Source organism: Calypte anna, chromosome 2 (assembly GCF_003957555.1).
Source record: "Calypte anna isolate BGI_N300 chromosome 2, bCalAnn1_v1.p, whole genome shotgun sequence".
In the NCBI taxonomy this organism is placed as follows: Eukaryota; Metazoa; Chordata; class Aves; order Apodiformes; family Trochilidae; genus Calypte; species Calypte anna.
This window is the reverse complement of record NC_044245.1, coordinates 14,381,025-14,397,945: the sequence shown is the minus strand read 5'-3', so window position 1 is coordinate 14,397,945 and position 16,921 is coordinate 14,381,025. Positions and strand designations below refer to the sequence as shown.

Here is a 16,921-nt window from a genome sequence, read left to right as displayed (position 1 = left end):
CTTTCTTTTTTTTTTTCATCAGTCATGTTGCATTACAGATTATAAGGGCCTAAAGTATCTACTTACCTAGTTATAAAATTATATAGGGTTTAAGTCAACTAAACAACTAGAATTCTTATGCTTGATTTCTTTTTCTAGCTGTTCCTAGGTTAAGTATTTTAATATCTTTCATATGTTAGATAAGCACTAATGAATCTTATTTGCACGTATACACTGAGATTCATTATTCATATTAGCTAAGTTAATATGTCACATCTGGCAAAGTTTGCACTCTTGTTCAAATCAAACAGCAGCTGCTAAAAATCAAAAACTACATCTGAATTCTGAGATTTTATGGGAAATGTGGTCTGCTTTAATTTTAATCCCATCAAGGAAAAGTTTTTTGCATGTGGATTAACTTTGGTACGTATTTATACGCAGAAATGTTAGCTCATGAAAATACTACAAAACAGGCCTGTTACATTTCCAGTCATGTCCATTTTAAGGATTTAATTTAATATCAAAAAACATGTTCCACATTCAAAAATGTCTTCAGTTTCATGTTTTTGATGGATTAAAAAATAGTTTAGGAAAAAATTAAATGTTTTCCAAAGCACAAAAATTCTAGCATGTGATTTTCATTTAGTATGAAAATCAAAGCTTTGTAAAAGTCCGTGTTTAAGTATATCCACATGTTTGCTATTTATCTTTATAAGAAGGCCATTGCTTGTCTATGCTAACATTATTCTCCCTAACACTAACACTGATCTGGAATGCTGTAGAAACTGGTTTAAGCAGATGACATTCTACATTTGGTACCAACTGATCAGGTTCTGCACCTCAGAACTTCACACAGGGACTAGTCTGTTGCTTTTACCATGACTGCACTTCATTCTGGCCAAATCCTGAACATATCCGGTTCCAAAGTGGCCTACTCAAACTTTGTACTCCTACTGTATATTCTGAAAGAAATATACAATTGTAACGTTAAGTCTGTTTCCTTAAAAGATGCTTATCCTAGCGAAATGAAAACTAAGGGATTAGATACACAGTAGGTGTCTGCAATGCCAAAGCTGTCTATAAAGTTACAGCTCTCTGTGCTATCCCGTTTTCAAGAGAAACTTCAATGCCCAACACAGCTCCCTAAAAATCTTTATACTTCTCACTGGCCTATGGGATGAGAAAGACCTGAAAGACTAAAGAGAGTGTCTGTGAAAGCCGGACAAACCAAACACCAAACTCACAAAAAAAAATTTTTTTGAAAGGGAAATATCGCCTTTGTAGAAGTCCATGGCAAGAAAACATTCCACATGAGGCAATGCCTGTACAGAGCACTGGGACTGACCTGTGTCTTACTCTTACTGCTGCTGCAGAGTTTCCAGCACCCATGGCAAACTTCTTCATTTCACTATTTTCCTTAGCAAGGATTTAATAGCAAGAAGGAAGCAACACGAATTGTTTAAAGCCAACAGCGCAAAAAAAGCAGCTTTGCACACAACTAATGAGTTTTCAGATATGAAATAGGAATTTTAAGCAACATTGTGAACTTTTCACTCACCCTAATTAGGACAAGCATTGAAAGAACCCGAGGACTCTACTGCCTGTGCTAGCAGATGACCAACTAAAGAACCTGATGACCCCTTTCAGTAATTCTCCCTATATTTTTTGTTTGAATTGTAAATGCCTTACACAGTCAACTATTGTTATTCAAACTAACAAACTGTTACAGAAGTGAAGCAACCCATATTTTGCCTTGCACAACACCAGCAACTGGCCAGCAAGGGTAAGGGCTATCAACACAGGCTTTGAGAAAACTGCTACAGCTGCCCCACGGCACTGAGGGAAGCAGCTTGGGTCTGCCACACTGCTGCCCAGCTAAATCACCTACAGATGAGAGAGTCAAATCCATGAGCCTGCAGGTCAGACCCAAGCACAGCATTACACAGAAGTTTATACGGATTATCACTGAACGTTCCAGGAAATTCAGGCTAGTCAAAGAGCATTGATAACACAGTCACTCAACTGTTGTATTAATTATTCACTAGGAATTAATTTCTCAGCTCTATTCATTAATATCCCAAAAGATGATGTTCAATACTCAAGTATTTTCTATGGCAAAAGACTAAGCACAACAGTGTCCTGCAGAAGATCACACAATCACTACCTCTTTCTTTCATATGGCCAGTGATGTGCTTCTTATCTCTTAACTTCATTAAAAATACAATCTGAAACCTGAACAAATATCATTAAGAGGGCTTTTAATCATTGTAATCACTTATTTGCCTCTCACCATTAGATGATAAAAAGGTTTAAAAATAATCAGCACCAGTTTATTTGCAGTATTGCTAAACATCATGGAAGAAATAACAGCTTCGGATTAATCATCAGTCAAACTTCTCCTCTAGTCATAAAATTCCTCTGTATCTCATGGTATCAGCACCACTATTGGTGTAGATTTATATTGAGTCAATTGGCTCAATTTTTCAGACATTTGGACCACCTGTTGCAGTAATGGAAACTGATGAAGCTCTAAACTATTCTCAAAATGAAGGTTTTGTGTAAAAGAGGAGCATAAACTGAGTGATATAAAACTGCTATAAAAACTAAAGTTCTGTGTAAATGCTGTATACGAAGTGGTGGGAACTTAGTGTACAGCTTTTTAAAAATAGCCATGGATACATACCCAGTGCCTACGTATCTTGAACTAATACTGTTGGCTTTTCACCAAAAATAAAAACCAAATACATACACACTCAGAACACTGCCATCGTAAAGCTCAAGAGTGACAGTGCTTTCTTTGCCCAAGATTAAGCCCCAAGAATTTTCCATCCATTAATCAATATAAACTATGTCTTTCTAGGCATTTGCAAGTGTATCTCATATTCATAACACACAAAAAAAGGAAAACAAAAAGTGTACAAAAAAATTATGTGTTAGTTCTTTCAAATTGCCTCTAACCACACAGTGGTATCATCCCATCCCTATAGTTGATGAATACTTGCATTAAGTGTAGCTGGCTAATTTACCCAGAATCACACAGGAAACTCTATGGCAAGGGCAACAATTGAACCAAAAAACACTGATAGGCTTAAACATGACACTATCATTGGCTTCAGAAATAGCACAGCGATCATAATGAAATTTAGTTAATAACAGGGTTATCAGATTTTTGAGTTCAGAAGAAAATAAAAAGCAATCCCATTTGCAATTTCTATCAGGGTTGCTAAACACGTATATGTTGTTCCAACACACCAACCACTCTGGGTATGTCACTGTTATGAATCCTGCACTCTGTAAAATTCATAACATTCTACTCACTTACAGTAATTTGACATGAAAACAAATGAGAACAGAAAACTGAAGCTTTCCCAGGCTCCTGAATGCAACAATCATGAAATGAAATCCTGAGCCCTAAACTTTGGATTTCTTTTTACCAACAGACAACATTCCCTAGAAAATACTTATATGATAATCATTATTTTTCTAGCATTATGCTTACAGGAATGCCAACTTGCCAGTTCTGAATTCAGGAAACAAACAGTGAATTACAATCGTAAAAGCAAAATATTACTGAAACACTATTGACTTTCAAAGAGTATGACAAAAAATTAATTGGCAGATGTTTTACATAGCATAATTAACAGTTCATTTCAATGCTCTGTAACAAGATTAAGATAATTATGCTTAGAAACAGAAATGTAATAATGATAAATTACTAGTTTTCATATTACGGTCAATCTCCTACATTCCAAATAATCACTATGTTTAGAAATAGGTGCATCTGTTCCATGTTGTCATCAGCTATACAAATGACACAAACTCATGGTTGGGTGAAAAAATCTTTCAACCAAGATACAGATTTCATTGCATCAGGAGTAAATGGAGCTCCTGTTCTGTTTTTTAGCAGAACATAAGGTAAAAACAGCAGCACTGTTTTCACCAGGGCACAGTCACTGGATAGAAGCTGAAGTTGTTTTAGCAACTTGCATTTCTTATAGATAACTGAAGAGCAAAGCTTAAAATTCTGTGCATTTAGCAAGTTACAAAAATGCACTGTATGGAAGTTCAAGAATAAGAATATAAGAATCTGTACTCTATGACAGGGGGGAAAATATGCAGTCATATGCTTTCCTACATAGGTAGTCAGAAGAAAATCTCTCAAGGATTTTAGGTAATAAATGAATTAAGAAAAAAGTTTTCAAGGTTTTCTTTTGTTAAATCCGTGAAGATTCTGACATCTGCATCCAAGTGCTACAATAGTAGTGTTAGCCATTTCAAAGTAACAGTTAAATGAATGTAATCCCTTGAGTGTTAAGAATGTGTTGATAAATTAGGCTTTATATTTTGGGATCTAAACATAAGTTTTATTTCATGTTTTCAATTTTCAAGGTTTTGTTTTGGTTTTGGTTTTTTCTTTTTTTTTCATTTCAAAAGTGCATTTTTCATCTATTTCCCCACAAAGATATAACAACAACAACAAAAACACAATAATTTGGCCTTTAAATTGTAAACAGATACAGATATATTTCTGTCTAATTTCTATAGCTTCACTGCTTTCATCATGCTTTTTTTTTTGCTGTTGGTTTGTTGGGGTTTTTTGCTTTGCTTTCTGCTATCAAGTCCTTGACACTTGGAGACTAAAACCTTGCAACTAAAAGCACAAAGATCAGAGCAGGCACAGAAACAGAAATTGCAAGATTAGAAATCTCAAAGACCTGAAAAGCAGACAGAGAAGGAATACACAGAGATTGAAGCAGAACCAAGGAGAATAAAGGAAAGAGATGAAAAATACTTTCAAAAATAATTATAGTAAAAAAGCATGACTTTATCATTAGTGTGCAACTGAGGACAATTAGTTCTGTAGAGCTGGAATATCACACTTATCCAAAGTAAAGTAGATTGAAAAAAGAGATGTAGTGCAAAAGCATTGTGTATTATAAATACCCACTGACACCTTTCACATCTAGTCCATTTTTCATTCCCAACTAGAAGTAGGAAAATTTAAAGAGACCTATTGTTCCTACTATTGATCACTGTTGCTCTCAGCCTTCAAATAAATAACAAAAACATCCCACTCCATAGCAAATGGAAAATGCGAGACATAACACACAAAAAATGTTTGTATTGACCAAGTTTCTAGTTTTATTCCCTCACTAGGCAGTTATGTGTCCAATTGCTTCCTAATTCACTTGCATAATCCCTTGGTTAACAAGTAATTTTTAGCTCACATCTATACAGAACAAACGAGAGATTCTTATTTTCTTTTGGCTTTTTCTTAGATGAAGTCAGGAAGTCAATCAGAAAAATTGCAGAGAAAAGATTTCACCATGAAATCTGGTATAAAACATTAACTTTGCAACCAATTAATAACTGCTTTTTAAAAACACTCTATAGCAACCTGCTTAATCTTAATGAGGTTTGGGGGCAGAATTTCAGGTCCTAAAGGCAGGGCATTTATAAGGCTACACTCACAAATTATCTTCAATTGTATTCAATTACAGGCAGAAATACTGCCCTGGGTTTGATCTTTGATAGCTTTACATATCCACAATATGTGGTAAGAAACTACAAAGATAAAACATACATGCACTAATGAAATGTACTAAAAAGATACTACCAGACACGTCTGGAACAATGAACCCATGATTGCAGGGGTCTTAGCAAACAACTTTTAGACTAGAAGAACACCAAGAGCAAAGAAAGTGAGTCAACTCAAACACCCAGGTTAGCAGTTACATTCCACTGGCCTGAAACATTAATAGTATTAATCAAGGTACTCTATAGAATATTTCACTAAGATGTCTCTTATCTCTTTACAGAGCCTTAACTTTCTTTTTATCTCAGTCACCATCTCACCATTGTTCATAAGGCATTCTGAAGCACCTACACAAGCTTCTTCTGTTTTACAGCAGCATAGTTAATTTCAAATTCCAGCATGAATCCTCTCATTAACCAAGATACAGTATCCCTTTAGGGTAATATATTATTGTTATGTCATCTGTTAGTGTTTCAGAAAAAAAAACAACTTCTGTTTTAGAAAAACTATTACATATATTAGTATAATGTCTGTTAACACTGGTCCTGTCCCACTGACTAAAATGTGGTGTATAAACACTATACAACCACAATATGCAGCCTCACTGACATAACCCACACATAACTTTTAAGAGCCTTCAAAGGGTTAAACTTTATACTACTTCCCTATAAATTCTTAAAAAGAACTAACAAACAGTGCTTTGTTATGAGGATGCAATTGAGACAAATCTAAACTGCCTAATTTCTGTACTTGTATCTCAGGTTTCATTCATATAATCATGACTTAAACAATTAGTTTCAACAAGTAACCCAAGCAGTCTACTCTTATCATTCCAACTTAGGCCTTGGCTGTGTATAGAAGATGTAATTTCAAACAGCATTGAATGTACAGAATAAATGAATTGTATGCAGTATTCAGACAGAATTTGAAATTACATTGAAAAATGCATTTAAAATGTAAAGCTAGAGAGAGCCATCTACAGTATATAAGGTGAAAGAAGGTTCTGTGGAACTTTGATGGAGAAGTGCCATATCAATTTAAAAACATTTGGGAGTCTTCCAGTATGGAAAAGACAAAGCTCTTACCGTTTCCTTTGGAATTTGTGACTGGCTTTGTTCTGCATTCTAAAGGAAGTAAAAAAAATACGTAAGAACACGACTACATATGACATATACTGTCTATCAGCAGGGGGATAAACAAAGAGCTCTAATTCTGACATGAAGTGCTAATGGAAAAATTAAGGCTGTTCATCACACTCCCGGATTAAATTTGTCTAAACAAGCACTAAATAAGAGGCGAACAAAAATAACCTCCAGAGATTTTAGGCCACCTGGCTTTCCCTGGCTACAAGGCAGGTGGGTATCTGAATAAGGAAGGATCGTGGTTGCTTGCACCATTTTCTGGCTTGTAGAATGTACTCTTTCAGAGATGTTCTCCCCAGGCCTTTCCCTTCTGCTTTCAAGTTTTAAAAGCAACCACAACAGTCCAAAAGAACCCTTCCAAATAATTAAAACAAATATCTATTTATTAAAACACACGTTCTCATTTTAACAAGGGATTTCCCTTTTGAGTGTGTTTGGATGAATCAGAACTAGAGTAATGGATATCCCAGGACAGTATCCCAGCTTTCATTCCACCACAAATGGGACCCTCACGTTCCTCACCTGTGACTCAGGGGATATAAGGCAAACAAACATCATTAGAAAACTTTTCTCCACCCCCCAACCAATTCTGGAAACATACATAAGAAATTATTGCTTGTCCAAGCTCACACCTACCCATCTTAAAACACCTTTGAGCACCCAGAAGCCACTTCACTGCTGGCTGGATGATCACTTTTGGGCTAATCAGATTTTTCTTGCCATTCAGATGGCCAAAATGAAATGCTAGGGCTTAGTGGACTTTTTTGCTTTGGGAGAGTTTAATTATTACACATAAAAATGTAGTGGCTAAGCGGTAAGACAAACATCCAGTTAGCTTTAGCCTGCAGCCAACAATCAATAAAAAAAAAATCAGTGAAGAAGCCAACTACAGGAACATGTAAAAGACCTACATGTAGCAATGGGCATACTAACTTTCAGGGCACAGGAAACAAACTCTGCCAGCCATTCTCTGATGATATTGAGAATTTATTTCAAATGCTAAATAATCCAAGTCAGTGCTTCAGTGGATTCCCACATTCAGTAGCAGCCTCTAAGAAAATCCTTCACAGCAAGTTACGTTTGGTTATGTGGGCTAACCACAGTATAACAGGAGCTCTGCTTAACCAGAGTAACTGTCACCCCTTTCTTAAAGCAAAGGGGTAGTAAGGGAAGAGACAACCTGCCTCTCACACTGACGCATACAAGCCCTAAAATATTGTCTATGTGGCCTTAGGTAACTCCGGAAGCAATAAAATGCCTGGTATTCTGAAGAAGCATAATTGTTCCTCCAGATCTCCCTGGTTAGAAAAGGTAACTCCTGCTAATTCAGCTTTACTCCCTGCTTTCAGCTTTTACTCACATTTACCATGATCTACTGCACTGGCTGATCACACACACTCACACACACACACCCTCGATCTCACCACACAAGCTACAAAGATCCCACGCTGACCTAAACAGGCTCAGATTAACATTTCTGTTAAATCTGAGATACAACTGCACATTTTCATAGCTCCCTTCCAGGCAATAATGGCAACATACCTCAAAGACATAAAACTCCCCAACTCTCCTGACAGCTTACTGTCTTCATTTTCCTCTTTAAGAAACCTAACAATAAGCAACTTTTGGAAAGTCGTTTAACAAGCCATAGCCAAAACCATAAAATCTAAAAAACTTATTTATTGGGATTACTACCTGTACAAAAATTGGCAAATACAAAATGGTTTTAATACTGACTGCTCCTCAGCAAACAACAGCAAGTCCTACCCTTTATGAGATGGATAGTATCAAGTAAAATGATTTTATGCATACAGTTTCCAAGACACATCTCATTCAGTTAATATGTAAAGCATTCAAATGTAGAAAATATGACAGAAATAGGGGAAGGATGCAAGGACAAATTGTTTCTAAATGGCCAAAGAAGGTTTGCATGGGAAAAAGTTGAATGATGTGATTTCAAATTATTCCCCTCCTTCAATGATTTTGTGGGGTTTTTGTACATCAAACTACTAAAAGTAAATGGGAGGAGCTGGCTGAAAAGTATTTTCGTTTTGTTTTGTTTTGTTTTTTCTTTTGGATTAGTTCTTGCCAGAGAAGAAAGAACAGCCCTTATGTTTTAGTTCAACACCTTCCCCAGCAATACTGCTTCTGCTCTTTGACAGCTGGAAGCAGAGCACACCTAACAGTTCATGTCAAAATGCAAATAAACAAATCCTTATGCAATGGAGAATCATTGCACACAGCTACTGTCAGATCCTCACAATATCTTTGTTCAGCTGGAGCTATGGAAACATACACCAGTTCAGACCTGATCTCTGACTACATAGTGCAGAGCCCACCTACCACCTGACAGTCACAATAAGATCTGGCTTCCCTGTGCTGGGGTTTGCCAAAACAGCAGAGTATTCCCCAGGTAGCAGCAGGCTACTGAGACTGAACACATTTAAAGGAGCTGATTTCTTGTTATTTGTAAAACTATATCAAATACTACTATTAAATCTCTGCATCACTAAAATTATATATTTTTTTACAATTATTTAAACAAAATATCATGTTAGATTATGCACTGCAACTTCCTCATTTTACTATAGAAATAATATACACAAAATTAAGACATTTTCTTATTTCTAAGTTTATTTAGAAAACTTTAAAAAGCATTTTCATTCACCTTTATGTATGATAGCAATACTGTGAAGGTTACATCATAGGAACTTATAAACAGATTGCTCTAAGAGTTCCAGTAATAAGGTAGCACATAATATGATTTCAAACTGTAAATTTCTCTTTATTTTATGACAACTTTCACTTCAGTACCTGAAATCATGTTCCAAGAATATAAGGATAAAAGTGTGCCTTCTTTGTAACACCCCCTGCCACTTTGACTGCCTAGGCTTAATTGTAGTTTTGAAAAGCAGAGGATAATGTTAATTGTCTGGAAATGGCCAAAAAATTTCATTCTATTTGCATTCAAAAAACCAGAAAACCAATAGAAAAATGAAGCAATCAATACATCATACTTACATTTGTCTACCTTCTCACAATAATGTTATTCTCAAATAAGTTATTTTTAGAGCCATATATAGCTACAATAACACAAATAATAAATAAATTCAGCAGTTTCATTGAATGTAGAACAAAGTAAGACAGCTACATTCACAGTCTACCTTTTTGTAACAAAAATTATCTTGAATAAGTATCAGAGAAATATCTGTATACGTTATGCAAGTGGAGCAGATATTGTATGAAATATCATTTTATTTCCATTTCATGTAAATTCCTCAGAAACACATTATGAATTGCCCTAATAAGTTAATAACTGCAGGGTTTCCATTCCATAGATATTGCATTTATATTAAAAAAAGGCTATTATGTCTCATATATTCTACTTTTTGATAGAAAGGTATCTACATATCCTGTTTTGGCATAATATTATATGCTCTAAAATATTTTAGTGAGCAGGTAGTGGGACAGATGGGAGGCTTTCAAATATAGATTTGTTCATATGAAAGATATGAAATAATCTATTTGCGTGCATCCAAATAAAGGCCATCCAATAGCTTCTTCTAAAATAAACAATTTCACTCAAAATAAAACTCTCATTTATACATTACCACAAATATTTAATTCCAATATCAGATTTGAAAGAGAATAAAAAACATTCATGTATAATGTTCTAAATAAAGCAAAATAGTTTTTTTTCTTTTTCTTATATTCAGTGCTTGCCATACATATTTACATGACAAGATGAAATCATTTGCTCAAACTCATCTAAATCTCTTAGCTCCGCTCTATTTTACGCACCAGTTCCCTTGGATGGAACGTTTCTTCCTGTCGGAAAATCAGAAGGCCCACAGTCCCTCCCATTTTAGTGCTTCGCAGCAAAGACACAACTTCTTCTTGAGTTTTGCCTGTTAAATCAACTCCATTTACCTGAGACAAAGAAAATATTAAAAATTGGTAAGACTCTATTGGAACAACAATAGAATTTTATATCGAAAACTCAGATGAACTATGTGGAGCATTATTAAAAAAACTTCACTGCTTATTAGTTCAGTACAGCTTCTGCTTAACAGAACTAATTAAACATGCATTCTTTACATATAAATACAAAAAACAATCAAGTCAACAAGCAACATTTCCCTCCTTTTTAGCAGCAAAAGTGTACTCTATTATACTGTAAAGAAAACTAATCCCATCTACCAGTATTCTTTAAAAGAATTTCGGCATAGAAATCCTTTGGCAAAGTCAATGTGTGATCCAAAACCGGTCCTGTTTCCACATGCCTTGGTGCTACTCATGTTTCTAATTGATCTTGCACAACAAATTGTGCCAAAAGTAGAAAATATTTTTTACCCAAATAACTTTGAGGTAGTTACTCTTTATTTTGCCATCATTCAGAGGTCTAACCCCTTGGCCTTCTCATACCACTTAATATGTCAGAAAAGTATGGAATACATACAGGTAAATTTCTCACTGCATGTGCTAACATGAGTAAAGGGGAAGCCAGAGAAAGACAGGGAATACTCAGGCTGGCTTGCTCAGAAACGTACTGGAAATGCAAGGCAAGTCAACAAATGACATTAAGCATGGAAGCAAGATGCTCAGAAGTCAGTAAACCATCTTTTTCCTTCCTTCCTTTCATAAGAGCTCAGAGTTCACACAGTTGAGATACCATAACTGTCGTCTGAAATGCATCTCAGTCCCCTTCTAGCAAAATCATCTGGGTTACCTTGAATTACAGTAATTACAGCGAGCTCTTCTCCAGCAACAATTCAGGATGACTTTGCCAATTTTGCAGTAAAGTGAAGTTAGACCACTGAGAGGCAGTTACAGTCTCAGCTGCACCTCCAGTGTCATTTGGCTTAGGAACAGTAATGAAGATCTGTGGGTGGTAACATCTTATATCATTCAAGCTAGATTTGCAGCAAGATTTCTGCTGTGTGCCTCTGTAAGAGAAATTTAACTCCCTAGAGGACATCCTCCATTCAGGGGAGAAGTGGCCTTGATTCTTTGTAGCAATAACCTCCTCTTATAGTGTCCCTTTTAGTTAATTCACTGAAGCTTTTCAGTTATGTCTTCCATACTCAGCAACATCTTCAATAATTCCTGGTCTGTCACTCCATGCTGATTTAATGCCACCTATTACACAACAATCACTTTGCCTCAACCTGTTCCTAAACTGCAGTGCAAGACTACAACATTTTATTCACATAAGGACACGTAAACTTGTGTTTTCAATTTGTCTGGGACCAGCTCTTAGAACAGTTAAGTACTGAAAATGCTCAGCTCTTCATCTGTTACCTAAAAAAAACAAAGAAAGAAAGAAAAAGGGGAAAAGCAAAACAAACCAAAACAAAACAGCAAAACAAAATAATACTAAGAGCCTTTGGAAGTGAATTGGTGCAGGGGTTCAAGCCAAAAAACAGACATACAACATGTAACACTTCATCACCTCAATTAATCGATCTCCAGCTTTTAGTCTCCCATCCTGAATAGCTGCACCTCTTGGAAGGATGTTTTTCACATAAATTGGAGCTGAGCCACCAATTGGGACATCTCTTGAAGTAATGCTAAATCCCAAGCCTTCTGTACCTGAATAAGAATTTAGAATATTACTTGCTAAAATGAACATTTTTATGTTGCATATTATTTTTATCCAGTATCTATTCCTCACTGATACAATCCATGAAAATACTATATAAGATGTAAGAATTGCTTCACGGAAAAAAAAGAAAAAAACATTATATATAGGAACACTGTAGCTGAAGCACTGACTGTTGGCACAGGTGGCTCAGCAAGCCCTCCTTGCAACTTGCTGTTCCGGTGATTTCCAAGTCATTGCCATATTTCCAACTTTCTATTTCAGATGAGCTGAGTGACAAGGAATGTGAACAAAGCATATCTGATATCCTATCGCTGTCCTCCCTCTTGTCAATCTGGATCATGTCAATATTTCTTTCACATTTGCAACTCTTTCAGCACTGTCAGTTTGGCAGCACTGCTGGACATGGGACTCTCTGAGGATCTGCCCGGTGTAGAGCCTTTGAAACTCTGCATCGAAACTCACCCTTCCTCACTCCCTATCCCCCAACATTGCTATCCAGACTATTCAGGACACTTGGAGAAATGAAATGGAGACAGACAGTCACTGGAGACCACCCTTGACAATGTCACCATCTGCACTTGAAACTTCTCAGAGGCTGTCAAGATATGTTCACAGTTCAAGTTCACTAGCTAGGCATACACAGCTCAGCCTACATTAATTCTGACCTACCAAGGAAAGTAGCAAATATGACTCAGCAAATCAATTATGGTCTCTAAAAGTTACACAACATATCCCTTTGCATAAAAATCACAGAAATATAACTTTTATACAGCAGTTCTCAGCTATGAGCCTGGGGAAGACAAGTAACTAAAGAACCATTTGAGGTTTGGATTGGGTTTGCATGGCAGGGGGAGCTACAGGGAGCGGCTTCTGTGAGAAGCTGCTAGAAGCTTCCCCCATGTCTGACTGAACCCATGCCAGCTAGCCCCAAGATGGTCTTGCTGCTGTTCAAGTCCAAGCCCAGGTGGTAGCACCTCTGGGATAACACTTTTGAGAAGAGGAAAAAGAAACCTGTGCAACTGCAGCTAGAGAGAGAATATGTGAAATAACTCTGAAGACACTAAAGTGAGTGAAGAAGTAGCGGGAGAAGGTGCTCCAGGCTCCAAAGAATACCCTGCAGCCTGTGGTAAAGACCATGGTGAGGGAGGCTGTACCCCTGCAGCCCATGGAGGTCCATGGTGGAGCAGATATCCACCTGCAGCCCATGAAGAACCCAATGCCAAAGCAGGTGGATGTGCCCAAAGGAGGCTGTGAGCCTCTGGGAAGCCTGTGCTGGAGCAGGCTCCTGGCAGGTCTCATGTTGGAACAGTCTGTTCCTGAAGGACTGCACCTTGTGCACAGCAGCAGTTTGCAAAGAATTGCAGCCCTTGAGATGGACTCATGTAGGAGAAGGATGTGGAGAACTGTCTGTCATGGGAGGGACATGCCTACACTGAAGCAGTGGAAGAGTGTGAGGGTGAAGGAGCAGCAGAGACGATACATAACGTGCTGACCACAACCCCCATTCCTTGTGCCTCTGTGCCAATGGGGGGGAAGGTAGAGAAATCAGGAATAAAGACAAGTCCAGGAAGAAGAGTGGGGTGGGAGGGGGGTCTTCTAAGATTCAGTTTTATTTTGCATTACCCTATTCTGATTTGATAGACAATATATTCCTTAAGTTAAGTCTGGTTTTTACCAGTGACAGCAATTGTTGAATGATCTCCCTTATCTCTCTACCCACAAGCTTTTAATTATATTTTCTCTCCCCAGTCCAGCTGAGGACGGGAGTCATAGAGAGCAGCTTTGGTGGGTACCTGGTATCAACCCACTGCAAAGTTAAATCCTGGATTAATTTCTGTCTTACTTTTCCCCATGTTCATTTGCTATGTCTACTTTTTTACTGAGGAGGTAGATATTCACATGTGAAAAGGAAGCAGAATTCCAACACAGTCAACAGTAGTCTGAATACAGATTTCCAAAATCTGCATAATTACATTTGATTAAAATATAGTACAGTATATATTATTATCAAGATAATAGTCATGCTAAGAAGTAAATTGCCACAGGTGAGAGGGCTGGGAGTGACATAACCTTTAAAAGTTTTTATCTCAAAAATATTTAAGTCGTCATGTCTGAGCAGTAAGTGCATGAAGCTTATGTTGTTCAGGAAATTTGGATCAATTCCCTAGGATAACTATCCTGAGACAATCTTTTCTTCTGTAGCATTCAAGATAGCTGAAAAACTGACATTTGAATTTGAAAGTCTTCATCCACTTTGAGCGAGATTTAAAATTTATCAGTGCTATTACAAAAAGATGAAAAAATTATTACATCTCATAACATCCATATTTTATGTTGGAGACCTCACAATTTTTATGATGCTTCAGACATTCATAGATCTCTTTAAACTCCTTGCAACATGTGAATATGATTTGTACGGGTTTTTCTAAGTCACATCTCAGCTTTTTATGGAATTATTTTAAGAATCTGTGTTGAATGTTGCTCTTTGAGTTCAAGTTTTGCCTGCTAAAATTTCTGAAGTACTATCAGGACATGACTGCACACCCAGGCCAGTATTTCATTATTAATAAATTTAATCCCCATAGCCTGGTAATGTCATCATTACAGATGTCTGGTTCACATACTCCACTTCAACCCCCTTGGAAAAAAACAGAGGTTGAAATGTTCACATTACAAATATAAATTTGGGCTTAGGAATCTTCTGCTGTCAAATCTCCAGCAAGCCTTTACCAAAGCCGTCAGAAAGCCAAAGATCCACTCCCAGTCCAGATATGAGCATAAGAAAATTTTTATTATTTGTTTCAGCAAAAAGAAGGTGCCTCAGTTGGGTTATGTTTTTTTCTATGCTGCTTTGTACATCTTTGCATGAGGCAGCTTATGGGTGTCATTCTCCTTTTACATTTTCTTTCTTTACTATTTCTGCACTACATCTGCCGTTAGAATTTTAACTCCTGTGCTTATTATATATAAACTAGAAGACCACAATACTGGAAAACTAATGGATACATTTGATCAAGGACAAAAATAAATATGACTTGATTTGATTGATTATAAATGGCTTGACTTGATTATAAATTTTTTTCTTCTTACACACATACATGATTTAGTTATCTCTCCTTCAACTATTTCAGTTCTCCTGATGATAGAAAGGCATATAAGATCTTAACGTATCCTCCTGCTGCTAAAATGTTTTCAATTCTTATGGTATAAAAGTGCATACAATAATGAAGGAACTCTGCAAATACACTGTAGGCTCCTCTAATAGAGAAACTGTAGAAACTGGACACCCATATGGGCAGAACCAGAACACAAGTACAAAACAGGAGGAATTTCTATCTTTTTGAAATCACAGGAGTCATCCAACACAAAGTTAGGACCTTTACTTTGCAAGATTTACTATTTGAGCCACGTGCAGCCTAATCTCTTAGGATTTTAAAGAAGGGTAAAAAAGTCTTCTTCTATAGCTGTCATTTTTGACAATGATCAAATTACACCAAGTGATGATAACATTAAAAATTACCCATTGATTTGTTTAATTCAAATTCTTAGGCTGCTTTGATAAATCAGCAGCTCTCTTGACAAGTTAGAACTTCCTTTTTCTCTTGAATGTGGCACTAAATATACCTTTTAAGGTTACATTGCCCTCAAGAGCTCCATCCAGTTTGAAAATCAGTTTTAGGTTAATAAAATGGGTAGTTACAATAGTAAAAGAACTATGTTGCATAAACAGTAGATTTGATGCCTCAGTGGATGTTTTAAACGATAAAGTTCTAGTAGTGTTAAGGCAAGCCAGAGGTGGGGAAACACAACTTTCATGTAATTAAATATATCTTCAAAATTAACATTTTCACTATTTGGAATCAGCTTGATCGTAAACTGACAGAATGTTAAAAAAAATCTATTCAATCTTACTAGAGGTGCCTAGATTTTGTTTTCTCCCAGTCAAGAAATATTTAATTTTTCACTAATTCTAGGATTATATCCATAATTGTGGAAACATTGTGTCTGGCAAAACAGTTCTACCTTCCTAAGGCTATTCTGCATTAAAAATTAAAAATTGTTCACTCCTCATCCAGTACCAACTGCAGGTCTGAATTCTCAGCAGCAAAACGTGCTGCTGGGTAGAAACACTGCTAGAACACAAGACAAAAGCAAGCATCACCTCTGCACTGCTACCAGTACTTTCATGTCCTTCTCAAAAGGACATTATTTCAGAGACCAAATAAATAACATCTGAAGGACCTACACTGTTAGCTTCTTATGATACCTCTCTTAAAATTCTCTTGCTTTTCAGGACTACAAGCAGAGCTAGAAGTGAATCATGCTCTTCTTTTTCCCCTCATTTCCCCTTTTTTCCCTAATTTAACAAAACACAGCTGAGTTCTCTGGTACTTCAGTACAGATCTCCCTAAATTTAAAAATAAAAATAATAATTTTTTTTAAATCTTACATCTAAAACAATAGGAAATGTTTGACAACCAGACAACTGGGCACCACATTTGTCAGTACTTATGCAAGATAGCAGAGAACTTTTCAAAACAACCTAAATATGGAAAATCCATGTGGGTGAACAGCTCTCAGATGGAAAAAAGCATTGTTAAGGAAAAGTGCAGATTCTTCACAAAAGACAAAGAACAAGCTCTCCCCCTTCCTAAAATG

At 36.5% G+C, this 16,921-nt stretch overlaps 1 protein-coding gene across 11 annotated transcripts in view; it reads right to left on the bottom strand.

Moving 5' to 3' along the window:
- PARD3 (par-3 family cell polarity regulator) overlaps nucleotides 1-16,921 on the bottom strand; it is a 435,816-nt gene that overhangs the window by 182,788 nt on the left and 236,107 nt on the right. For 7 of the 11 annotated variants that reach the window (XM_008503892.2, XM_030444951.1, XM_030444949.1 and 4 more), the window contains 3 exons: nucleotides 12,110-12,249; nucleotides 10,459-10,587; nucleotides 6,601-6,639 (listed from right to left, as the gene is read on the bottom strand). In XM_008503892.2, the coding sequence (XP_008502114.1) occupies nucleotides 6,601-6,639; nucleotides 10,459-10,587; nucleotides 12,110-12,249 (308 nt within the window). The remainder of the gene's footprint in view (nucleotides 1-6,600; nucleotides 6,640-10,458; nucleotides 10,588-12,109; nucleotides 12,250-16,921) is intronic. The other 4 variants (XM_008503894.2, XM_030444956.1, XM_030444955.1 and 1 more) reach the window with 1 other exon arrangement.